Source organism: Glycine soja, chromosome 2 (assembly GCF_004193775.1).
Source record: "Glycine soja cultivar W05 chromosome 2, ASM419377v2, whole genome shotgun sequence".
In the NCBI taxonomy this organism is placed as follows: Eukaryota; Viridiplantae; Streptophyta; class Magnoliopsida; order Fabales; family Fabaceae; genus Glycine; species Glycine soja.
In genome coordinates, this window is record NC_041003.1 from 10,202,306 (window position 1) to 10,229,266 (window position 26,961).

General features: G+C 30.3%; 2 protein-coding genes across 2 annotated transcripts; one reads left to right on the top strand and one right to left on the bottom strand.

Moving 5' to 3' along the window:
* Positions 1-425: 425 nt before the first annotated feature.
* Positions 426-5,496, bottom strand: LOC114386457 (probable methyltransferase PMT2). Its single transcript, XM_028346470.1, has 7 exons — positions 5,110-5,496; positions 3,713-4,364; positions 3,419-3,629; positions 2,963-3,257; positions 2,218-2,586; positions 1,860-1,937; positions 426-1,073 (listed from the first exon to the last, which is right to left on the bottom strand). The coding sequence occupies exons 2-7, from the start codon at positions 4,355-4,357 to the stop codon at positions 848-850; spliced, it is 1,824 nt and encodes a 607-aa protein (XP_028202271.1). The 5' UTR covers positions 4,358-4,364; positions 5,110-5,496; the 3' UTR covers positions 426-847.
* A 17,984-nt stretch (positions 5,497-23,480) lies between these two features.
* On the top strand, positions 23,481-25,878 carry LOC114386466 (protein FEZ-like). The gene is made up of 3 exons (XM_028346480.1): positions 23,481-23,978; positions 24,124-24,425; positions 24,841-25,878. The coding sequence occupies exons 1-3, from the start codon at positions 23,786-23,788 to the stop codon at positions 25,672-25,674; spliced, it is 1,329 nt and encodes a 442-aa protein (XP_028202281.1). The 5' UTR covers positions 23,481-23,785; the 3' UTR covers positions 25,675-25,878.
* The last annotated feature ends 1,083 nt before the right edge of the window (positions 25,879-26,961 follow it).

A 26,961-nucleotide genomic window follows, 5' to 3' on the forward strand; every position in this document is an offset into this window, starting at 1 on the left:
TTGCAGTGAAAAGGAAACTAAAGAAGTAAAATAAACAATAAAATGAAATGAGACTCGTACTTCTACACTTTACTTTAAGTCAAAGATTTATCTCAATTAACTTTCCTTTCATTTTATTTCACTCCATCAAACACTCAATCTTGAACATATTAGTCACATGACCAACCCAAAAGATCAAAATTACAACTAAATCTTGAACGGAATACAAGTCTTATAATTTACCAAAAATACCGAAACTTATGAAAATAATTTAAGTCCCACCGAGAGGCAAAAAAAACTTAAAAAGGCACTAAAATTCTCACAAGAACCTTTAATCAAAGTTAGGTGTAAGCAATAATGGTTATGTTAGTGTAGTAGTCAATTATTAACTTTGGTAAAAATAATTGGTACTTTAAAAAAAAAGAAACTTTCGGACACAATTGAAGTTGATACATTTAACAATTAAATTTAGTCTTAGGGAATTTTAACTAGGAAGAAGAACCATACACTATTGTTGATTACAAAACACAGACAAGTAATCACCAGTTCAGTTGACCAATAGGGAGGTTGTAACTTCAAATTCAGAGAAAACAAGACAACTATTGAAAAATAAGTCACTCTTCGCTTGACTTTTGAACGTAACATCGTATAACAAGAAAATTAAATTATGAAAGAAAAAAAATGCCTAATGCCATAAACCTTAAGCTAAGTGACACAGTTGTGATGTTTTGTTAAGCCAAGTATCCACCCTCGTACCACAGTTGAGATGATTAGTTAAGCCAAAATGCTCATGCAAAGCCATTAAAACTCTACAAGGATAGTGTATAGAAAGGTAATGGCAGTACAAGTTTCAACTTGTCTTTAGTGATTATTGTGTAGATGTGGCATTTGCAACCCAATATTGCTTGACAGCAATTAGTATCTTCTCAGGAACAAGTGGACCGTCCTCATGGTCCACCATTTTAGTATTCCATCTCATTCCTTCAACTAATTTCTTTACCTTAATTAAGACATCGACCTCGTCGCGGATTATTACAGCACCTTCTGGGCGTAAAATCCGGTCCATCTCCAGAAGAATGTCTTCTGTATCACATCTGCATTTAATTATCACACATGATTTGAGGCACAAGAATGAACACAATGTCTGATAACAGGAAACACAAAGAACTTAAACTAAGTGGTTATACTAGTGGTAACAGCTAGATAAATACACATGAACATGTTATAAGCTCCAAACTCAGCTCAAAACAACTGTAGAAGCTGTTAGAGCAATCTCACTGCAAGGTATAGCCACTAGTTGATTCCCCATCGAGAATCATAAAGAGACCAACATGTCATGCAACAATGAAGCCAGGGATTAATGGCAACATACAATTATAATTTAAACACAACATGAGCACTATCAAATTTTCATACAATGATCACATTCACAGCCAAATTTGAAGATACACATATTAAAGGACAGGTAATGATTTTTTAACCATACAGGATGTACAGGCACACATTAGACTCAACAAATGTTGATTGAGCATGGGTGCGTGAGTTGTTGTAAACCCCCCAACACGTCTTCGATTCCCATGGATCAAAAAAAGACTCAACAAACACGACCATTGCAGTGCAGATTTCATTGCCACAAGGGAAGTTGCCCATAAATCATTGTCATAACAGCTAAACTATAATTGAATGCTAAGCAAGCCCAAAAATATTGATTTTTTTTATCCGTAAGAATTAAAGATACGTACCAAGACTTGCACACCTTGCTCAACCAACTGAGCTAGACATCCTTGGTGCCCAAAAATATTGCTTATGAATTGATATTTAATGAATTTACTATAACTGGAAGAAAAATTGAATAACCATTTAACCAAAGGAATACTTACTTATCCTTATAAAGACTAAAGAGACTATCGCTATGAATGAGGTCATATGTCCTTGGGTATGTAGAGAAGCCTTCACACCTGGATCATAAATGCACACAAATTAATAAGGAGAAACAAGAGACGAAGAAGTAAGCTGATTATAATAAATTGTATAGCTAGTCACATCACAATTCAATACAAGATATCATAATAATTGGCAGACTACATCTCCAAGTCAAATCATATTTATTGAAATTTGAAAATTTTATTTGACTCGACTATCAGTACAAGATTAGTATAGTTACTACTATTAAAATACATAAGATAAAGACATGCTGGCCATAAATAAAAATAGGAGGAAGAAGTTAGAAAACCATACCAATCATGATAGATGCCAATAAGTCCTCTCTCATATATGACACCCAATGTACTTTTCTCAGCTATAGTAGGCACAACATTCATGACCCATAACTTGGATGATTGAATAGCAGCAGCAAAACTACCCAATCCAGCATTCATATCCATAATGTTGCGATACCTTCCAGTATCCAGCAGTCTGTTAATTTTCTTATAAGCATTTACATGCTTTTTCCACTTTTTGTTATCTTCTTGATATGTCTCAACTGAAACTCCAGGAACAGAGCCACTAGCAATTCTAGGAGGGATGGCATATAGCCTCTCTGGAAATGGCTTATAATCACCAGAAACTTTAGGACTTGGAGTAACGCAGACCTCCATTTTCTTATACCTGTAGCCACAAAAAAAAAAAAACATTCCAGGTCAGTACACCACTTGCTTCTGAACATAAGCATTGGTCAAATTTTCGGATATATAAATTCCAAGCAGAGACATCCATGTGTGAAATTAAAGAAAAGGATTGTTTTGTTAAAATTTCACATGATATATAAAACAATGATAAATAAGAATCATCAAGCATTTTAATAATTACAAATGCAAACATAAAAGAAATAGCAACAGTAGTTACACCATTTTTTTCATTATTCTCCACAACTTCTCTCCTAGCTTTATGCACTCATGTATGTTTGTGCTTATGGTTAGTAAAGAAATACAAGGAATATTAATAACAAGATGTCAGTTGTTTAATACTAAATGAAGGGTCATACCAGACATCATTAGCATCTGTCGATTCACAGAATTTTACACTAGATTCTTCTTGTCTGCTACGACATGATTCAGTGTCTAGAGTTTTTTGCCAAATGGCAATTTCAGAATTCTCAGACTTCTTCTCCCAGCAAAGGAGCTTAGCAGTCTCTTCAATCTTTCTTTGTTCTTCTTCAAGATCCTCCTTAGGTCTCTGCCAGGCTTTGTAATTAATCTTCCAATTGATTGGAGGACCCGAAAGCACCCAATAACCACCAGGTCTTAGAACTCGGTCAACTTCCATCATATACATTCCATCTGCAAATAAATGACCCAAAATGCATTTGTAAATAGCGGTTATAACAAGTTATATAAGGTGCAAAATCTAAGAGCAAGAATGAGCAAATAATCATCGTGCTTCCTTATTTACAGCAAGTACTTCATAGAGAAGATTATAGTAAAAAATGTAAATATCTCACCATTAGCTCCCCAAGGAATCAAGCAGCGAGAGCAATGTGCCATGTCAAAGGCTGCAGATGGATAAGGCAATTTAATGGTTCCCAGAACACCAATGACAGCAGGTACACCCCTTTCAAGAGCAAATTGTACTTGGGCTTCGTGAGAGTCCCTTGGAGCAAATGACATTGCAATAACATTTCTGCTCCAGAGATATGCACCCCAACTGGCAACCTGAGCAAAACAACCTTACATTAAGGGCACAAACCTAAAAGGAATTTGATATAGCCGTAAGAAATTTGCAATGACAAACATACCCCGCAACCAGTGTCCAGTGCTGTCCTAACTGTCCCATCCTTTATAGGTATCACAGAAGCAAGTTGATCAATATATCTGTCTGCACCTTGAGGAAATTGGGTTCCACCACCAGGGAATCTAAACACATTTCCCTCGTATTGGATCCAGTTCTGAATAGCCTTCTCAACTGTAAGACTCTTGTACGGAGCATTTGCATATGGAACATAATCATGGCTCTTTGGCCATGGAAAAGGAGTTACATACCCCTTGGGTGCTGGGATCATACAGTGCAACTTTTCTTCCTCAGGGGGGCAATGCCTCTCGCGATAATTCATATTTTCTCTAGGAAAAGTCATAGCACGCCGTTGATCTTGGCAGGGAGTGTAATCGATGTAACGAGCATCACAAGGTTCAAAAACCTTGGATTTTGACTCAAATTCATCAATTTTGCTAACCTCTCCACCATGGTGAGAATCAAAACTCAAATTGGGAACTACATTACAGTCTGCGCCTTTCTTAGTAATTTCCAATGCTATACTATCTCCCTTTCCAAAACCACTTCTCTGCCATGCACCCAATATATAGAAGAAACAGCACATACCAACTACTATAAAGATCTGCACATGGCTTCTAGTCCTACCATTAGCTGAACTTGGTTTTGCCATCTAGAACCTGAGAAATACCAGTTCCTAATTCTTATTAAAAATTACATGAATGATAACTCGCATGATCAACAAAGCAAGATCCAAGACAAAAAAAATCTTTAATCAAAGCAAGATTGACAACAATTAGCAAGTTTCAATCGACATCATGAGGCAATTATTGTCTGTAACATATTGTAAAAGTTAGTGGATGCAAAAGGAACTTCAGATCTTCCCAACAGCATGAAACTTGAGCTCGCTCCATTGGAAACACATGTTTCTCACGGCAACCACATGGTTAAGGAGAGAGATTTATGCATTTGTGTACTGCCAAACATTAAAAGACAAAACAAAAACATGAAACACACTTATGAACTAACAAAAAAACTAGGTGAATCATATGGGATCCAGCTTGAGGCATATGCGATGCAAGATGCACACGCAAACGAATTCAGAGTTATGAATGAAGAATACCCACGGAAACTTTTTTTTATGGGCAAATATTAATTGTTAGTATGTGTTAGCGGGATGATTCAAACTAACGACCTCAGCCCTTTCCCTTGTCCCTTGTCCCTTGACAACTAGATCAGCCTTATATCTCCTAATACCCACGAAACCTTACTAGAAAAATTTACATGGGGGCACAACATGGATATTAAAAAACCAAACTTTGAAAACACCCAGAAGAAAAAATAACAAAATAAAGCAAGAAAAATATGAAAACAGAAAAAAAAAAAAAAAAGAGAGAAGAAATTAAAATGAGGGAAATATCTTACCAATCATATGAAGCTAGAGGGAACAATGGCTATGAAGATCTGGGATTCCTAAGAGAAACTAATTAAGAGAGAGAGAGAATCAGAGAGGATTTTATGAAAAAAAAAAATTGGCACCAAAGAATGATTATCCCTGCTGCATGGGCAGTGTGTGGGACGTACTAATAAAAAATCTGTATATAAACCCTATATTATCTGCTTCTATCAGCATCCACCATGTTCACATGAACGAACAACAGCAGCATAATAATAAAAGACAAAAGAAAAAGGAGAAAGAAAATAAAAGAAGAAAAAGGGGAATGAAAAAAAAAAACTCTATGGATTATTATTATGCGTCGCGCTGAGAAGCGTGTTACGCAGTGTTTTTTTTTTTTTCCCCGTTATTTAGCGAGTGTGGGGAATTTGAGGTGACTGGGCTATGTATGGATTCCTCCATACACGTCTCTCCCTCTCTCTCTCTCTCTATTTTTTTTTTCTCTTTAGAAAAAACAATTTGGTATTTTAATTACTTATTTAAATTTAATCACTCGTATTTAGTGTGTATTTAATTAAGTTTATTTTTAACAAAAACGAACGAACATATTTTAAAAAAATTATTTCTTCGAAAATAAAATTGAGCATTTACTACTCTAATTAAGTTTTTTTTTATACTCATAAGCAATTTCTTGTTTAAAATATATATATATATATATATATATATATGTATGTATATATGAAATCAGATTAATGTATTTGATTACTTAATATTTTTATTAAAAATTTAATTCAAAATTTAATCAATCAATTTTATAGTTTTAGTATTTGGAGAATAAGATATATTAAATATTATATATATACACACATAAATATTGGTATTTACTTATATTTTAAAAATTATATAATATTGTTTATTTTTTAAAAATAAATTATATGTTAAAATGAAGTTAATTCACGAAATATAAATTAAATTATGTAAAATCGATCAAATTAATTTAATTTAATTTTTTGTTACTGCAATATTAATTTAGTTTACTTAATGTTTATGAATTTTTGTTGATAAATATAACTATTGTTAGTTTTTATATTTATTATTATAAAAAGATTTTCAAACTCCGCGTTCGCCTTGGTTCCAAACGGTGAACAGAAGGGTCCAACGCGCCAATAAAAGTCGTATGATATCATCTTTCATTCAATGTTCATGAAGATGTGATCAAGCCATCATTCATTTGATGAAGATAGTAATGACCTAATGTTCATCGTGGCGCGTGAATCTCACCTCCTCTCCCACTGGCTATCATCATAGTCTTCAAATTAATCATGCTTCCCACTTTCTAAGCACCCTCTCGCTATCATTTTAGTTAAGAATAATGTCATTGATTAACACATATATTTTGGTTTTCTTAAAACATTATATTATTTGATAAAACTTCCTAGTATTGATCTAATAAATTAATTTACATTCCTTTTTATTTATTGAAGTAAAAAAAAAATTATAATTTTTTTTACATATTTACCATTCACATAAAAAATATCAATTAGAAAATACTAATGAATCCTTAAATCTAAGAGTTTCATCTATTCTCCTCTCAACATTTTTATCGATTGTTAGAAGATGTTGAGAGGACATAAAAGCTAGTCTAAGACTAAAAGAAGATTCTAAAAGTTATTGAGAACTTCAAAATTAAATTGTGTTGTTATTCTCATAAATTCTTAGGGAATAGTCGATCTTGATCCATTATTAGCTAGTAATATTGAATTTTGTGAGTTTGTTTGATCCTTGATTTATTAGTCAAGTGTGACTGATCAATGTATAACTATTGAAGACCTTCCTATTATATAAATACTTAAAGTTGTCATTCTCACCTCTTCTTCTTCTTTATTCTCTCTTCAATCAATCACGTAAATCTTATAACTAAAAAAATAATTAAAAATATATATTAAAAAATCCTTCTCTAATAAAAATGAGTAGCAAAATTCTAATGTCGTAACATCCTTGCACAAAAGGACTACTAAGTTTACTGGATTTTAAGTTCATTTCTCTCTTTCGGCTAAATAACTTAACCATTCTCTCCATTAGTCAGGTTTTACTTTTTACTATAGCTTCTCTGTTTCAACTCTATGAAGACCACACCAATTCTAGATATAGAAATCGGTGTCGTTATGTGTTTTATGGTATCATTCAGTCAGTGAATTTGGTGAAATGGCTATATTTGTTGTTTATACTCCAGAAAATAAAATAAAAATTGAAAGATCGTTAAAACGAGGAACTTCTGGTGAAACTTAAAACAATGATCTCATACAAGTTACAATTAAAAAAGAATGTAAAGGCAGCAAGTAAAATTATCGACCAAGATTTATCGTTGCATTAGAAGTCGGAACACAAGCACAAATTATCGTGATTTAAAAAGCAACTATCTTTTTTTTATCAATTTTAAAAAATTGAAATAATTATAGTTTTAAAATATATCAATTTAAATAAGTACATAATATTGCCTATATAAATAATTTTTTTATAATAACACTATTATGTCGGTGTGTCCGTTAGCAACACACAGGATTATTTTAATTATGGTTTTTTAAATAAAAAAATGAAAGAGTAAGGATTCTTCATTGATAGCCTCGTATAAACCAAAGTACATATATAACCTATGTTCATGAATATCTTCGATCTGAATTGGCCACCGACAGGACAAAAACATGGTATTAGTTTCTTGGTATTTTAAAACTAAACTAATCTTTTTTAACTACTAATATGATAGTAACATCATAATGAACGGATGAAACTTCAAATAATAAATAACAAGTGCACAGATCGCATTGACCATTGCAAAATTAAGAACACAGATTTTTTGTTGTGCCCATGCCTATCCTTGCCGTCCCGTCTTTTCGTCCTTCTAGCTACCTATTTATTGTATTTTATTATTCTGTATTTTGTTTAATATTTCCTGTCATATTTTATTTTCTTGATCACTACTATTCACATAAATGTCACTCACAACTTTGAACAACATTAAAGTGGGATTTTCTTTTGTTTGTTTGCATGTGTGTGTGGATAAAAGTGTATATTTAATATGGGTTGAATAATGTTAGATTTCAAGATTTAGATCTAATCAAAGTCACATATCTAAGTATTTTAAATATTTTTTTATTTGTCAGAAATTAATCTCATTTACAGTACAATAAAAATTAAACATAATTTTTTTAACTAAATAAATCATTTTTACTATTTAAGTGAAATATGTACTTACACCCATTCTTGAACCTTTTGGGTTAAATATATCTTGAATATGATGATTGATTTGATCAAGCCAAATCGCACCAGATTCCAAATTTTTACTATGATAAACAAAATGAAACAAGTGGAAAAGATATAGGATGGGGGTATGATTATCTAGCATAGTAGAATAGAACTTTAACTAACCCCATAAATGGAAATTGCAGGCTAACCTAACTTAGAGAAGCTCAACCATAATGATTCAAATGGAACCGTCATTTGATACTGTACAACATTTGTCAATGGAATGATGAGACAAGAAGCTGAAAAAAAAAAATAGGTTAGCCTGCAATTTCATTTTATGGGTTAGCTATCGAAAAACAAATTATTATTATTATTATACCCAAAAAAAAATCAAGATTTCGCTCAAACTGTCTCCACCACACAACGAAATCCTGCTTACTTTTGTTATTATCCAAAACATTCTTCATAATTCGTGCGAAATATAATCTACGCTAAATAAAATTTAATACAAAATCTAGATAAATAAAATCCATGGAAACATATTGGACGATGGAAATTGGGTTATGCAGCTCGTTATTTCACCGTGCTGCTTATGATACATATTGATTGAATGATTACATGTTTTAAAGATTTGATCCCATAAATTAATACTTCAACATTTTTCTTTTAATTAGGTGCATTTAACCTAAGGAGACACGTTTAATACGGGATACATTTTTTCATAACCTAGTAGTGTTTAATTTCTATAGTAAAAAAAAAGTTTAATGTCTAAATATTTAGATTGTCATTCAATTACAAAATTTATATATTTTAAATTACTTTAAGATAATTATTTTAAAAATTAACATTAGTGCATATTTTTTTTTCTCCATTTTGATATCTAACTTTAAATAAATAATATTTTTTTAAAATGTTTTCTATTTATACGTAAAATCAAAACTAATTTTTATTTTAAATAATAATAACTTTAACGATGTCATAGTAATAAGAAACACACAATTAGTTTTACACAACCTTAATTATTGTAACAATTATTATAATAATACATAATTAATTTTACATAAGTTTATACTAACTTAAAAATATGAGAAAAATACACTCACATTCTTTGTGTGTTTTTTTTTCAAATTGCACTCAACATTCCTCATTTTTTACATCCTACAAAAAGATCTTTAATTATTTAGCTTACATTACACGCAGACTTTCTCTTTCCTAAATACCGGTTAATAATTTAATAGAAAATGGGCACATGTTGATCACATGACTTTTAATGAAAATTTATGTCTAAAATATTCTCATTTTCTTTCTCTTAACTCCATAAAAGACATGACACCATTTTTAATCTGGAAATATTTCAACATGTGCTTCTTCTTCTTCTTAGTTCAATTTGTGTGTGTGTGTTGAGTAGTTTGGTTGTTGCGTTTTTGTTAGACGTGTTCCTAGTCATTACCTATTGACTGACTGAATATGGACATTTGCTTCAAATTTTAGTGTTTTGTTCATACATTTGTGTTTTTAATTCCTTTCTTTGAAACATTTATTTTTTATGGTTAGATATTTGATATAATGTTTCAATCAAGAGCTACTTTTTCTTCAAGTGTTAGCAACAATGAAGTAAGAGTCAAATATTAAAGGAAAATTATTGTTGTCTTGAGAAATGTCCATTCACATGGTTAGTTGTTAACTTGTTATTGAGTATTTGATAAAGATGTTAAGATAATTTCCTTTACTCACATATTTCAATTAACGTTAGTTAACAATAATAGAAGAGAGGTGAGAGTAATGTAAACAAAAGAGGGGTATCAGATACAATTTGAGAAAAAACACACGAGATGCAAGTATAACAAAGATGTTAGGATAATTTCATCAGTTCACATAGTTCAAGTAACGTTATTTAATGACATTAACAAAAGAAGGGGTAAAAATAATGTAAACAAAACAGGGGTATCGAGTACAATTTGAAAAAAATACAGGAAATGCAAGTGTAACAAAGATGTTTGGACAATTTTATTTGCTCACATATTTTAATTGACGTTAATTAATCATATTAAAAGAAAAAGAATAAAAATAATATAAAAAAAGAAATAATATTAGATACAATTTAAGAAAAACATAAAGTGAATATTAAAAGAAAAAGAATAAAAATAATATAAAAAAGGAAATAGTATTAGATACAATTTAAGAAAAACATAGAGTAAATATTAAAAGAAAAATAATAAAAATAATATAAAAAGGAAATAATATTAGATACAATTTAAGAAAAACATAGAGTGAAATACGAATATAATTTACCCTAAAAATATATGTGTATTGTGTATACATAAAAAGTTCCGATTAGGGATGGGGTTAGGACCTCTACCCGTCCTCCTCTATATTCGTTCCCGGCAAGAATCATAATTTTTAAAAATTACAATTCTTGAGAATCATGAAATATACCCTTTATTAAAATAATTTCATTAAATATGTTTTTCTCAAATTTTATTACAAATGACCCTTACCTAATTTAATTACAAGATTAAAAAATTATATATTAAAAATATTTGTAAAAGCAAATTGAACAAAACTAATTCAAAATGTTTTTTCTACAAATATTAATTATTTAATTTCATTATGGTGCTGTTTTACTTGATTGAATTATTATTGTGGCTTACTATCATATTAGATGTTGAATTATAATATCATTCAAAATATATTTATCATGTTAAAATTTAGCTAGTATATTAAACGTGTGTAATACTTGAGCATAATTAGATAATATTATACTACCATGTTATAATAAACATAGTGAAGAGAAGACGTGGTGGTGTGATTTAATCTGATTTACAGAGGAGAGATCATCAGTGCTACTGTATTTGCTCTCACTCACCTCACCCCTGGAGAATTTCCACGACTGTTTGTTTTAAGTACCATGTAAATACAACATAATACGATGGCAGAAAATATTTTCATGGGGTATATGAAAGATTACACAAATGTTACTTTATCATTTTCGGATTTATATTAGAGTAAGTAAGAAAAAAAATGAAATTATTTTGTTTTGAAACTAATAATTCTTCCTCCTGTCGTTCCGAAAAACAACAATTAAAAAACTTGTGACATTTTTCTAGGGACTATTTTGGGGATTCCATATGCTCAACCTCAACCTTCTCAGTATCACTCCCATGAAATTTTGGGCCTTTCTCTACGTAAGATGGAAGTCCAATATCAACACTTTTAACTAAGCGGACTTAATTTGATCTAGTAAAAATTTGTTGATTAACCGGTTTTTCAAATTATTGTGTCACGAAGAGTTTTTTTTTTTCTTCCTGAAAATAAAAGTATTCTTCTAGTGGAAAGTTGTAAGACTATTCTTGGAAGTATAGAGAATTAAAGATTATTAAAATAAATTTTATCTCTTATAATAACATATTTTTTATATGCACCCTAGAGAATTGAACTCTTCTTGTTAACATATTTAAAGAATCTAGTTTTCTAGTATATGTGTCAACCTTGTTTGTAGTTAAGAAAATCTAAGGCCGATAGCAAGTATGTAATGTGTAATTGTGTATAACATCAATAAATCAAATTGAAGATGTGTTGACCCTTGCTGTTGTGCTTGATAAATCTTTTTTGTTTTAATGCAAGAATCAAATCACACATAAAAGCATGCAGTATGTAACAAGCTTTTATGGTAATTTTTTTGTAGAGATTAATCTTTCTCCAACTTTGAGATTTTATTTGTTAAAAGATTTGGATTATCATATCTTTTTAAAAGATTTGGATTAATGCAAAATTGTAAGTAGTGGCTGGTACGTGGGCTTAGCTGTAGAGTGGTGAAAGATAATTGTGAAGGTTGCTTTGCGAGCGGTGAAAGAATGATGCTGACTTGCTGACAGAGCCAATTTTGTAAATTTGGGAAACATTTTTCAAAATATGTAGAGTGCAATTTTACATGAAAGGAGTGAATAACACATTTTAATTTATAAATATTTGTTAATTTGTTGTTGATATTATAAAAATATATATTCCCTAATTTCACAAATATCCTTACAATTAATATTATCAATTGATTCAATTTTTATATAAAATCAAATAGTTTAGCCTTTGAATTTATTTACTATCAATTTGAATTTAAATTTGATAATCATATGTTGATTTGGACCTTGGTGTGTTAGGGACCAAATTGCCAGAAGCATACCAAAGGGAGAGATCAAAATGACTATCCCGTGACTGATAGTTATTAAAATCAATAAGGATTAAAATGACTACTACTAGTTTTTAATTTCAAAGACTAAAATTTATTTTTTATAATTTCAAAAATTAATGGATGGTGCCTATAATTTAAAAGACTATTTTGATTATTTAGTCCAAAGATCTTAAAGTAGATGTAGGAATTTCTTCCACTATATTATTAAATTTAAACTACCTTAGCCTTTTCTTATTTGACTCATTCTAATAAACTTGAGTTATTAGGTAATACTTATAGGTGACATAATTCTTTATATTGAATTTAAACGTAATTACAGTATATTTTAAGCATTCAAATTTGAAATTATTAGTTAAATTAGAATAATCTTATACTAGTTAACTTGCATGGCTGATCATATTTTGTAACCTTAAAACTCTCCAATTATATATGATCAATAAGAATTGATTAATGTGAGAGGATTTATAGAAGAAATGTAATTGATCAATGTGAGAAAAATCACAAGTGTACGATCATTGTCAAATAATAAAATTTATCATTCTTCCAAAGGCATTGTGTTTTATTATTACTAATTTATTGTGATTTAAGAAGATAAAAACAGAAACATTATTTGATTAAGAATAAATATTGAGAATAAAATAAAAATGGAAAGTAAATTAAAATAAAGAAAGAATAACAATAATTAGATAAAAATCAAATATGAGAAATTTTTTAGAATTGAGAGTTCACACAATGATTTTTTAATAGGCTAATTTTCCAACCTAATTGTTCTTATTGGTTCTCTTTGAAATTGAATTAATCTATGATAATTTTTGTTCCCTCTTAAGACACATTGGTGTATCTAATCGAATTGACCCCTAATTTTATGGTAGTTATATGTTCAATTAGACCCATATTGCTATTTGTTAATTAATTCATTTGATCCTCAAAGGATTAAATCTACTTTTGTGATTTAAAACCTAAGTTCCTTCCTTATGGTTCCAATGGTTAGGTTTACCTTTTAGTTCTTTCCTAAACATCTAAGGTTATGAAAAATGGTGATTGATAATTGCGAAATTTTGGTTTAATTGATAGTCAATTTTGACTAAGAATGATTAAAATTCCTCTACTTTATTGTTGTTCAAATGGACTAATGAGGATTTTAATATCATTTTAATTTTTAACCAACAAGATTCAAAAGAAGGAAATTACAAGTGCTTTGGAGGAAAAATTAATGAAAAAACTTGAAAAAAAAACTTTGAAAAAAAAGTTGAAGATTGGAATAGTTTGCTTAGTGCACAAGACAGGTTCAACGAAAAGAAAGGAAGTGGTACTTGAACCTGGTGATGATCTTGGACATTTGAGGACAAATGTTTTCCAAGAAGGAGGGAATGATGAGAATCCTGAAACTGGCCAAATACAGGCTAAAGACCCAAGTGGGGAAGGACGAAGGCCCAAGTGGAGAAGGATAAAACCCCTGAGTGGAGAAGGATGAAGGCCCAAGTGGAGAAGGATGAAGGCCCATAGGCAAAGACACTATCAAGACTATTAATTGTTGCTGAAGGCCCAAACTAATTTAAAGGCCCAAGTTAAATATATTTTTAGTTATAATTTTTATTTATTGTAATTTTGGCCCAAACTGTTTAGAAGGCTCATGTCTATTTTTATCTTTTTGTTCAGATACATTATAAGTATTGGTTTTTATTTTCAATAAAAAAAAACTTTTGGCATTTGATAAAATTTGGTGAGAGTTTCTCTCTGAGTTCCTTGTTGAACCAATCTCAGACTTATCAAGGTAATTCTTGTGACGTCTACCCTGACTTATCTTCCTTTACTGGAAGTGGCGTCATCCAAATCTCCGTAGCCTGTATCAAATGATCCGCTCCTACTCAGGTTCACATCATAATGCATTGGAAAATGGTTATTTTCTAGAGAACTGGGAAAGGACATCTAAATGAAATCATGTCTAGGAATAGAGTGATGTTTGTTTAGCCTATTTCATGCATATTTAATCTTAATATAATTTACTATTTCATCTTTGCAAAGGAATTTAAGAGAGAAAATAGATAAGTTAAGCTCTTCATGAGGGAAACCAAAGATAGAGTATCATAGTAGATGCAGGTAAAAACTATGATAACATTAGATAGAGAAAAATTATTAACATTGCATCACAAGTAATTTTGGTATGATAGACCCCAACACATTTGCATTCTGAATTCATTCTTCGCATTTAAGTTATTGTTTATTTTTCTTGTTCTCTTATCTTTTACTTTTGCCTTATAATTTCCACTTACAATTCTTTATCTCTTCTATTGCTTGAAAATTAGGTTTGCATAAATCTAAGTACAAGTAAAGTTCATGTGGACTCGACACTTGGATTTCCGTTACTTTACTACTTGTAACAATTTAATGCACATGTCAATGATTTAATAGTGATCAATTGCTTCACATAAAGAAAATCAATAAATTAACAAGGAACCAATAAAAGAACTTAACAAAATACCAAGATAATTTAATTAAAAATCCATTATTCAATCAAAGGCCAAGCCTCAATAGAATACTAAGAAGAAGAGAACAATCATCTTCAATCCGAGGCCTAGAGTCATCACCTCCCTCATGGGGTTTCCTCAGGTTGAAGATTGTTAAAAAAATTTCTAAAATGCCTATTAATTTAAACGTAAAAACCTAAAAGAGCCCCCAACCCATTACAATTAAAACACAAGACAAACAAATGTGAAATAAAGTGTTGCAGACAAAAGATATGAGATTCTTGATTTGGTGTTTTCACAAAAGTTATAGATAATATCGTCCTTGAAATTTAGGCATTGGTCTCATGTCGTTTCTATGCCTACAACTAAATACATCATCAAAACATTGCACATATGTCATGTCCTCTAGCTATCAAATTTGTCACCTTTCTTCATTTATCTTACGTAGTTGCATGTGGTCCTTCCTTTGCTTGATCCAAGATTCAACATGGTTCCAAATGCTCTTTCTCTATATCAAAGTCACTCGAAACATAGAACCTCAAACATCCATGACAATTAGGGGTGGGTAAGCGGGCCGGCCCACCCCGCGTAAGGCCCGCCCGCATAAGCCGGCATTGACAGCGAACCGGACCAATTTGTCCTGTTTCTTACACGGACTAAATAAATTGGTCTGCCCTCGCCCTACGGACCCCGCGGGTCAAACGGGCCGGTCCGCGGGCCTAGTTTTAAAAGAATTTCAATTTTAATAAAAATACAATACAATCAAATTAAGTTTAATATAGATGTAAATAAAATCTCAAAAATTAGTCAATTACATCAATAAAATAAATAATGTCTTAACAAAAGAAAATCCAAGTAATAAATCTAAAACATGAAATTTAAACATCTCCAATAACAAATGATTCCATATTTGAAGTAGCTTGAGCCTTCTCCATCTCCATATTTAAGAGTACAACAACAATGAATCAGTCCCAACAAAAATAAGATAAAAACAAATTCTAGAGAGAGAAAAGATGTACTTTGCGTGGTGGCGCGGTGGTAGGCCGAGGTTGTGCCGCTGTGGTGTGTCGCGTGACTGCGTGAGTGTGAGTCGCGTTTTGTTTTCCTTGTAAGGGAAAGAGTCGTATGATTTGTGGGTGCCCGTAACTGCGTGGTGGAGAAAAAAATGTTCTTAGCCTGCTACAATGATAACTGCTAAATGTGATGTGGGTTATTTTTTATAATAAAAATATATTGAAATATATTTAAAAATATTTATTTAATAATTAGTTTTAGCTTAAATGATAAGAATTGATATTTTTATTATTTATAGCTTGCAAATATGAAAAGGATAGATTAAAAGAAAAAAAATCGAGAAAATATCAAAAAGGAAGATTTTTAGTATGTTATCACTTATCTTTTTTTATCTTAATCTTTTATTTCTGTTATTTTTTATTTTTCTTATCTTATCCTTTTTTATCTTTATCATCTTTTAATTTAAATCTTTTATTTTTATCTTTAAATATTTATTTTAAAAGAAAAGTTTAAAGTGAAAAAGAGAAAATCAAACATAATATAACTGGGTCAGGGTCATACAAATTAAACTTAATGCGAGCTGCGAGCAACCCGCGGACCCCATGGGTCAAACCCGCATAGTCCGCGGGTTAATCGGAGTGGGTCCAAAAATATGACATAATCATGGATCGTTTAAAAAAATTGGTCTGTAACCCGCGCGAACTGCGGGTCCCACGGGCCAGTCCATAGACCTGGACCCGTTTATCCACCCTTAATGATAATCTCTTTAAGTAATTCACCTTTATAAGGACCAAAAACACAAAATAAATATAAAAAAGTCACATGTTATAAAAATTAGAGAAAACAAATAGACAACTTGTCCTAATAAACACAAAATAAATGCAAACTTATACGAACAAATATGAAATATATGGAATAAAATGCAATGCATCAATAACTTGCAAAATAAAAGGAGAGAGGAATTTATACCAAAAAAGAAAAGAAGGAGATAGATAAGGTGAAGGACAAGAAATCAAGGCAAGAAAGCTGTTAATAAAGATTAAAACATAAAAAATGTTTGTCAAGAACTAAAACAAATAATTTTGAGATATAATACATGCCAATGTCACACCAATGCTACATAATTCAATGCTAACAACATTAAGTTTTTTTTAAATGGTATGGATCCAAATGGAATTGAAAGTATTTGTATAAGAACTAAAATATATGATTTTTTAGTGTAGAAACTAAAAAGTAAAATTTATGCAATTACATAGACTAAACATAAATATAGTGCAAACATATGCACTATAACATATAACACACATGCACGTCAAAGTCAACGCCTATTAACAATGTTAAAGCTTTTCAAAGACAAGGACCAAAAAAGGTTCAGAAGTGTTTTCAAACAGAACTTATATATAGAAATAGTTTTAAAGTTAGGGAAAAAAATAATGTTGGAGTAACTATAGGGACATATTTATTTTAAATAGTGGTATAAATTATAAAAAATTAATAAAGAGTGATATAAAAATATAAAAAAGTAATAAAAATTATTGTAATAAAGCTTATTAATTATAATTATTAAAGTTAATAGTAATTTTTTAAAACCATTAACGTATAATTTTTTTCGAGACCTTATTACTTTAGATTGGTTCTCTTTTATTAACGATTTTGTTTGCAATAACCAAATAATTTTGTTTAACCCATTGTTTATTTGGGGAGAAATGAAGTGGAAGAAAATAGGAAAGAGAAATATGTTTTAGAAATATTAAATTTTAACCTATTGTTTGAGAGGAGAAACAAGAAGGAACTAAGGAAGAAAAGTTATTTCTATGAAACTCATCGGCAAACAATTTCCCCTAGAAATGGAATGAAATGGGAGGATATATCTCTCTCTTTTTTCATGTTTTCTTAAATATATTTTTAAAAAATTAAGTTAAAAAATGTTTTTTAATTATTATAAATTATTTTTTATATAATTTATTTATTTTCTCCACTCACTCAACTAAGCATAGAGAAATTCCTATATATACTTTCTTTCTTATTTTTGTCTATCAAAAAAACATATTTTTTATATTCTACTTCTCTATTTTTATCATTCATATTAATTTTTTTCCACCCTTTCCTTCTTATATATCCCCCTCTCTCTATTTAACTCTTAATCCAAACAAAGCATTATAAAAACGGGGAAAACACACCACCTATGTTGAGGTTCGATACGTTGGAACTACAAAGAGATTAGAAAGAAGTTATACACATATTTTTTGTAGTAGAGAATACTATTGTAATAGTAACATACTCTCGTATTCATTAAAATTCATGTGCATTCTATTGGTTTAATAATGCATGAGACTCACATATATATTTATTTAGCTAGTGAAACCCACATAAATTTTATTCAATAATAAAGATTATATTGGAAAGAGTGTAAAAAAATATTTCACTTTTACTGTTCTTGTTTGAACTGATGATTATCTTTTTTAAATTGCTGAAACTATTATTTCACCTCTACTTGTATTTCATTTTTTGGGTGTGTTAAATGAATTTATTACTCTAAGGTGCATCTATTTTTGTATACAGTAACTTTTAAGTGAGGCCACAAGTCATCATGGCAACTCGGCATTAATTTACTTATGCTTTTCATGAAACTTTACTAATCGTACTTTGGCCCCTTATTGAGAGTGGTGGCGGTGCAACACACGTAGAAAGAGGCATAGATGTTAGGGTTTTGAGAGTTTGACTCAGTTTTAAACTTTGGTTACACGTTTGGGAAGCAAACCCTAGGTCAAAGAACAGACAAAAATGGTTCCAACCGAGGGCTAGACTTTGGGGAGCTTCACTGAATTTGGAGTCCCAAGTTTGCCATTTGACTCAGTGAAATTTTTCATTAATTAGTTGTACGGTACTTGTCGTCCACCCGAAAGACATATTTGGCAAAGCCAAGTGCACGTGTGGTGTCTTAAAGAAAATTTAAGACCCTTTTTAGGTTCCATTGCTAAAACTTATTTGATTTTACTAAAAGCAAGAAATTGAGAAATCCCATACTTATTCGTATTCCCAAAGTTTACAAAAATATAGAGGATTAAATTTGCCTTCCACAAGTTTTATCGTCACCAACCCCGCACAGAACTTTTTCACTACTGGAATACAGTACATTCTCATCATGAGCCATGATCTATAATTCTGGGCTAATATATAAAACTATAAAATCTGCAAATATTTGCAACCATGACTTGCATATGGCTAATTTATTTGTGCAAATTTTTGTCATACTATTTTTTAAGGTATTTTCTGTTCACGTGCTTTATCATTGAAATTCTTGTAATAAACCTTGACTAATTATATATCTTAAGCCAAATCTTTTATTTCAATTATTTATTTATTTATTTATAAGACATAAATTTAAGACATTACTTAACATATTTGAATTTATTGTCACTCGAACCGACTACATAGTTCTCACTTTTTGGTTTCATTGAATTTATTTATTTTAAGTATATGTATTTTAATTTACTAAGAGTTCTATTATATTCTTTTTTTAATAAACTCCTGATGAAGCTTAAAATCCTTTTTATTTGCTTGTTATGAGGAAAAAAAGTTTAACTTTTCCATATGCTAGCCATTTATTGACATGGCCTACTAAAGTAATATCAGAATTTGTTTGGTTTCCGTTCCAAACATAAAGTTGAAAACATTTTCAAAGTTGAGCCTCTTTATTAGAATATTTTTCTCTCGTCTCCAAAAGCAAGTTTTGAAAGCATATGCTCCGCCAAACATGTAAGGTGTTTGGCCACATACAACATGGTGAGAAAATTTGATACTAAGTACATGTTTGGTTCCAATTCTGTGACATGTTTATCCATGTCAAATTAGAAGCATGTCGTTATAGCTTTTGTGTCTAGTGAAATTGATGCAGAAATACAAGTTTACGCACATCTTATAACTCATTCCAAACACATTGTACATAAGTTGTAAAATTGATCTTTAATGAGTATGATTTTTCATATATCTTTTTTCTAAAGGCGGTTTTTCATATATCTGGTGAACAGAAATAATTTTACGTATAAAACTTTAAGATAAAGTTCTGAAAATATACTTATGATTATGTTTCAAAGATGATTTATTTTATTATTTAGGATACAAATTAACTTTTGAAATAGTATTATTTCCAAATATAAATAAATTTATTTTAACATCCATTCTCTTAAAAACAAAACAACTATCAAAGTTTAAACCAAAGAGCAAAATCCCATGATCATATTTCAGGTCTTAAATTATAAAGAAACATGATAATACAAGATTTAAATTAAAAAGAACCATGTCGATCAACCTTTATTAAGTGATAATTGAAATTTTATCAAAAAAAATAGAAATCAACTTGGATGATTTTTTTATATAAATAACCTATAACCTGTGTTGCTATAAGCCTACAACTATTGAGATTATATTTAATATTTAATTCTTATTTTTTTATTTTTATACTGAATCTAATAATTCACAAATCTATAACTTAAGACAATTCAACTAAGATTCTGAGATTTATAACATGTTTGATTATTAAAAATTAAATAAATTATTTGAATGTATAATTGGTTCCTGATCTAATTGTTTTTTTTATAATTGTTGTAAGATGTTTGTGATTATTAATTAAGAACATGAACAATGAAATTATGATTATTCTTTAATTAAAGTCGCTTTATTTTTTAATGAGACATTCGTAACTTTTCAGATAAGAAGAAAATAAACTATATCTGATGATTTGATATATTGGAGACCGTTCATTTAAATATATATCATTTTATTTAGTAATCTAACAAATTCACTTAATTTAATTATATAAAATAAAATTCACTAATAATAAATAATTATCTTATAATATCATATCACATTATTTATTGGAATAGAAAATTATAACAATAATTAAATAAAATAAAAATAACTTAAAATATGTATATATGCCACGTTTTAAATATATGGAAGAAATTCTCAACATGAAGGCACAAGGGGCAAAGTTTAAAGTTCAAAATTTGATTTGTCAAGTTTAAAGTTTCTTAACATTTATTATTATTACTAATTATATTTTTAACATGTTATCATCTCCGGGTCTTTTTTGTAACAAAAAAAAAAATCTCCCAATCTTTTCACAAAATCTACTGTATTAAATTTTGGTAGGATTTTAACCTTTGAATATTGAAATAGTGTACTCTCAATACGTACGTGCACCTATACAAACCGAAGGATAAATGATATTAGATCACATGCTTATAAAGGCTTTGGTCGCATTTCCATGATTTCTTTTATTTTGAAATGTGAGTTTATTTTAATGTTCATTTCTCTCAAATGTCATGTAGTGATATGTCATATATATCCTTTCCTGATTTCCTTGTCGCATCCCCACCCACGCCCAGGCGCGCACAACACATAGAAATTAAGATATTATAAAAAACCTTCAATACCTTAATAGTCCTAGTTATAATCATCGTAATTTATTTTGATAATTGATATTTTTTTAACAATTATAATTCAGAAACAATATGCGCATTCCAAAACCTTTATGGCATTCCTTTTCTTGAATATGCATGCAAAAAAAGAATTTCCCTTAATCAAGCTTCCAAAATAGCAATGTTAGAGGATGTTTTGTGAGCAAGCATGCGCAGACAAGAAACTGCTTAACCTCCATCTAGATGAAGAAAACCTTTGGACATTTAATACATTGATGTGTTTGGTAACACTTACTTCATTTCCTCATTGATGATTTTATCAGAAAATTGTGGGTTTACCTGATTAAATATAAAAAGAAAAGGAGATGTGTTAATATTATATTTTTTATTAACAATAACAATAATTATTTTGATTTGAGATTTAGTTACATTTAAAGTCTTTAACTTCTTTTCAAGAGTATATTTTCTGCCGGGATAAAATTCAAATTCTCTCTCACAAATTCATCATATGTTACCAATTGAATTACACCTCATTGAATGTGTTTATATTATATATGTTTAAGAAATTTAAAGCAACGGTTAATAAATAAAGTGTCAGATCTATTAAGGTCATTAGAACATTTCTAATTGATGTATATTATATAGATGGTTATATCTGGGAATTAAGTACGTAATTGTTTCCCTTATGTTTTTTTTTAAATAACACGTAGTATTAATTTGTAAAATTCCCTTAAAAAACTATAAAAAGTTACATTTTAATCCGTAAAATAAAAAACTAATTTAAATACTTATTCTATCTTGTGAAGGAATTAAGCTTAAAGGAACAAGGTCAAATATCCATGAAGCACATGTTACAGAGAAATTTAGCAAACTCTAATGTTAGATACATTGGTAGTAATAAACAAAAGGGTTTAGTTAAGATTAATAATAATTTGATAATAAGGTTTCCATAAGGGCAAAGCGGTCCCCTCAACCACATTAGACTTTGATCACACGCCCTCTTGTTATTAGAAATTTGACATTAACCTTAAAATAATAATTAATATTTAACTGATTCAACCTGGCAAAATCAGTGGAATAGAAGCTCTGGGAATGGAATAGAAACCGGATTTTCAAATTCCCAGAAACCTTAAATAATAAAATCCTTACTGGGTCTGACTGGAATTTGCTGTTGAATTATAAATTTAAGCTCTGTTTGGGAATCTGGTTCAGGTCCACGTTTCCAAATGATATTTCAAAGTTTCAAACACTATACTATTACATAAATATCATTGATTACTTGGAACTATGATCCGATGTCTTGGCTTGTAGCAGATAGACCAAAACTTTCATGACATTAATGTGTTTAAAGGGTAATTTAAATATATAAGATTTGTAATCCCTCGGAAGCTTCAAAATTAGGCGGTTTATTGAGATTCTACCATAAGGTCATAAGTCTCATATAGACAAATTCGTACATAATATACAATATTTTCTGGGAGAGTTAAAGCTTATTTTAATAATCTTTACGTCTTAAAAAGAATCGTTAAAAGAAAAAATTTCTTTAATTAAGGTACAGTTTATCTTTTAATGTTAAAAAATAAAATATATTAAAAAAGTATAAATATATTTTACACTATTATATCCTATCATGCATAATAACATTTTTTACTTTTGTTATAATTATTTTTAAAATGTATTAATTAGGTTGATTTTTAATTAGTTAACATTGTAAAAATATCTACAATAATAGTATATATGTGAAAATTAAACTAGTATACTTTTACTAAAAAGAGAAACACATAATTTTTATTCAATATAATTAGTATTTATTTTCTAATGAGAATGAGGATTCCTTGTTAGTATATGGTGGAAAAACTCTAGTACTGTATTGACTTAAATGGTTAATAATGGCTTTAATTTCTTTCTTTCTCGGTAGTCGTTCTGTATTAAGAGCTTTGCCCTTTGCATGTTTTCATGAACCAAACTTAAGCGATTCTCGCAAAACACACACACTCCTTTGAAAGTCACCAGAAAAAACGGCTGATCCTTCGGAGGCAGACCCCTTCTCAGGAAGCATATAATCACTTCTAATTAACTACACTTCACTCCCACTCTCACTCTTACCTGCTTCTTCTTCTTTGTCTTTCAAATTTCAATATATACTTCTCATCATAACCACCACATGCACTTCTTCTAGGGTTCTTTTCTTCTTGTTCAAAACTTTTAAGGTCATATATCTCTTTGAAAGCAGCTTCCACTTTTTTCTAGTTGTGTTGTTGGTTGAAATTTCTTTTAGGGGGAAAGGATCTCTCACTTTCTCTCTCTTTCTTTTTCCATATTAATAATTAAGAGGGTTATATTAGAACAAGATATATAGCTAGGTTTAGATATGATGGAAGAGAGAAATAATAATGATGCTGCTGAGAAACTGGATGAAGTTATGCTACCAGGGTTTAGGTTTCATCCAACTGATGAGGAGCTTGTAGGGTTTTACCTCAAGAGAAAGATTCAACAACGCCCTTTGACTATTGAGCTCATCAAGCAGCTTGATATCTACAAATTTGACCCTTGGGATCTTCCAAGTAAGACACATACCTCTCTCTTAGTTCATATTACACTAAACTTAATTAGCTTGGCTTTCTCTCTCTCTATATATTCTTTTGTTATTATTTAAAGGTCTCTAATGGCATACATTATCTAACAGATTTATGATTTTGATGTGTGTAGAGTTGGCCACCACAGGAGAAAAAGAGTGGTATTTCTACTGTCCCAGGGACAGAAAATACAGAAACAGTGCAAGGCCTAATAGGGTAACTGGAGCTGGGTTCTGGAAAGCTACAGGGACTGATAGGCCTATCTACTCCTCAGAAGGTTCAAAGTGCATTGGCCTCAAGAAATCCCTAGTCTTTTACAAAGGTAGAGCTGCCAAAGGAGTCAAAACTGATTGGATGATGCATGAGTTCAGGCTACCTTCTCTCACTGACTCACTATCTCCAAAGTACATAGACAAGATCACCATTCCTGCTAATGTAAGTAACAAAACTTACCCAAACTTAAGCTGCATGTGTTTGTGTACGCGTTTCCCTCAACGCAACTGGGGTTAAAAAAAAAAAGCTTCCAACGTTGCTTTTGATTTTGTGCCTTGGAACACGTGTTTTTTTTTTTTTAACTTATGTTAAAACTTGATTCCAACGCTTAACCAAATAGACACTGATCAAAAGTCTGTTTAAACAACGCCGGATGAGTTTTTGAGAATTTTTTTATTAAGAAAAGTTCTATATTTAGTAGAGAAAGATCTTAAAAACTCTTCTGTCTTGAATCCAAACATATCCTTAATCTCTTTTTTTAGCGAGTTAGTCAGGAGTTTCAATTTTCAAGTGTTTGTGGTTGTGAAGATCATCAGTTTTGGACTTCTTTAATTAACTTGGTTTTGAACATATGCAGGAATCTTGGGCTATCTGCAGGATATTCAAGAAAACCAATGCTACAGCTCAAAGAGCTTTGTCTCACTCTTGGGTCTCTTCCCTACCTGAAACAAGAACCTCTGATCATCATATCCTAACCAAAGATCAAGACAACACTACCCAGTTTTGTTCAGACAACATGTCAATGACAAAGAAAACTACCTTAGCCAGCCAGTACTGTTCTAACAATTACAATGATTCACAACCCTTAACCACTAATAGCAGTACTCTTTGTCCCTTAGATGTGGCCTCATGCAAATCCATCATTAACCCATTGCTTTACAAAGCCTTTGATCATTTTCCCATTTCAAATGAAGACCTTAGCACTAGCTTGTTATTCTCATCACCCCCCTTTGAAACATCAGAAACTAATCCCAAATCTACAATAATGGACGTTTCTTCCATGCTGTTGAACATGTCATCCTCAGTGCTTGGAGATTTTAACAAGACTACTTCAGAGGACACAAATACAAATGCAGCTTCAAACTTTGGTGTGTTGCAAGAGCACTGTAGTGGCTACCCAATACCATTTCTACGTGAGAATATGCAAACCACATTTGGTAACCAGCAACAACAATATTGTGATAATATTTATGCATTGGTAAAGGGTCCTAATGTGAATGTGCCTCGTGTTGATGACCCAGAGTTGGAGTTGGAGACAGTAGTACAACGATCCATTGGGTTTCCATTAAGTGTTACTATGCCTTTGAATATTGGAGATGCCTGGAAGTCAAATAATCTGCTTTGGGATACTTCCTCTTTTCCTTGTGATGTGCCATCTAGTTATTATTCCACAACTAAGTGCTATACTTAGTTGTCCATTTTTTTTTATTTTAATTAGACAAATTAGAAGCCGTTGTTTTTGTAGCTTCTAGTAGCTAGTAACAACTACTAAGTCTGACTTTTTAGCTTAGATTTCTGTTCAATTTACATTAGCAAAGTAGGACTTATTATTATTATTAATTTGAAACTTTTTTTGTAACTTAAGGTTATGTTTTAACTCAAATGTCTATGGAATAGAAATTTGACGGCAATATTGCGCGAGTTCCTAAACAAGAATGAAAAGAATTAAGCAAATACAGCCAATTACCAGAATCAGTACGTCTAGCGGAGACATGTACACATGATGTCCCTAACAGGGCATTTTAATTAAAGTATTATGTGCACTTTTCACGTCAACGTGCCAATATCTAATTGCTTACTATACACTCTAAAATATGCGTAATGAAAATTATTTAAATAATTATTAATGTATCATTAGGAAATAGGAATCTTTCAAAATTAGCTACATTGGATATTAATAGGGATGATAATGGGCATGATTTAATGCATAGGATACTATAGTATTTATATATTTTTTAAAAATATTCATACTTTTACATTCATGTAAATAATAATTTTAATCTTAATTTTTATATTTATTGGATGTCTATATACTTATATTCACATACGTTTGTACTTCATTTATGTATAAAATCAATATATCAATAAAAAAAAAATGGATACTGAAAATTCCTCTTAAATCTTCAAGTACACTATAATTGAGCTTAGTTATCATGTGGAGTAACTCCCAATAAATCATGACATAATTGAGTCCAATTATCACAATCAACGCGGGTCACATATTCATCGTCAATGACTAAACCCAATAAAATATTAACATCTTGGAGAATAATTGTGTATTCTCCAATTAACATGTGAAACGTGTGGCCTCTATTCTTCGGCACTCAACAAGTGTTAATATCAAATTATTATCATACAGGAAAAATGATATTTGTGCAACACTAAGAAAACCAGCTTGTGTCAATAAATCCATGATTTCAACCAAAACAATGGTTTGTTCATCATGTTGATGTTAACTTCGACCTGGTTGGCCTTGGTCTCGCCTACATAGTAAGAGATGATCTTCATGGTCTGGTTTTTGGTTCCAAACAACTTCCGGCACATGCATCGCCTGTAATCGTAGCAGTGAAGGGTCATGTTTTTCTACAAACTAACAACATGTGAAAACAATATTTTTCTATAACATATTTTTTCTACAACTATATTTATTTTTCTACAAAGTAGAAACATCACAAAATTAAATTTGTATTAAATTTAA

Coding starts and splice junctions, on each gene's coding strand:
- LOC114386466 (XM_028346480.1), top strand. CDS start 23,786: ATGATGGAAGAGAGAAATAATAATGATGCTGCTGAGAAACTGGATGAA. Junction 23,979..24,123: donor TGACCCTTGGGATCTTCCAA/GTAAGACACATA, acceptor TGATGTGTGTAG/AGTTGGCCACCACAGGAGAA. Junction 24,426..24,840: donor AGATCACCATTCCTGCTAAT/GTAAGTAACAAA, acceptor GAACATATGCAG/GAATCTTGGGCTATCTGCAG.
- LOC114386457 (XM_028346470.1), bottom strand. CDS start 4,357: ATGGCAAAACCAAGTTCAGCTAATGGTAGGACTAGAAGCCATGTGCAG. Junction 2,587..2,962: donor ACAGATGCTAATGATGTCTG/GTATGACCCTTC, acceptor TTGTGGCTACAG/GTATAAGAAAATGGAGGTCT. Junction 1,074..1,859: donor TTTAGTCTTTATAAGGATAA/GTAAGTATTCCT, acceptor AATTAAATGCAG/ATGTGATACAGAAGACATTC.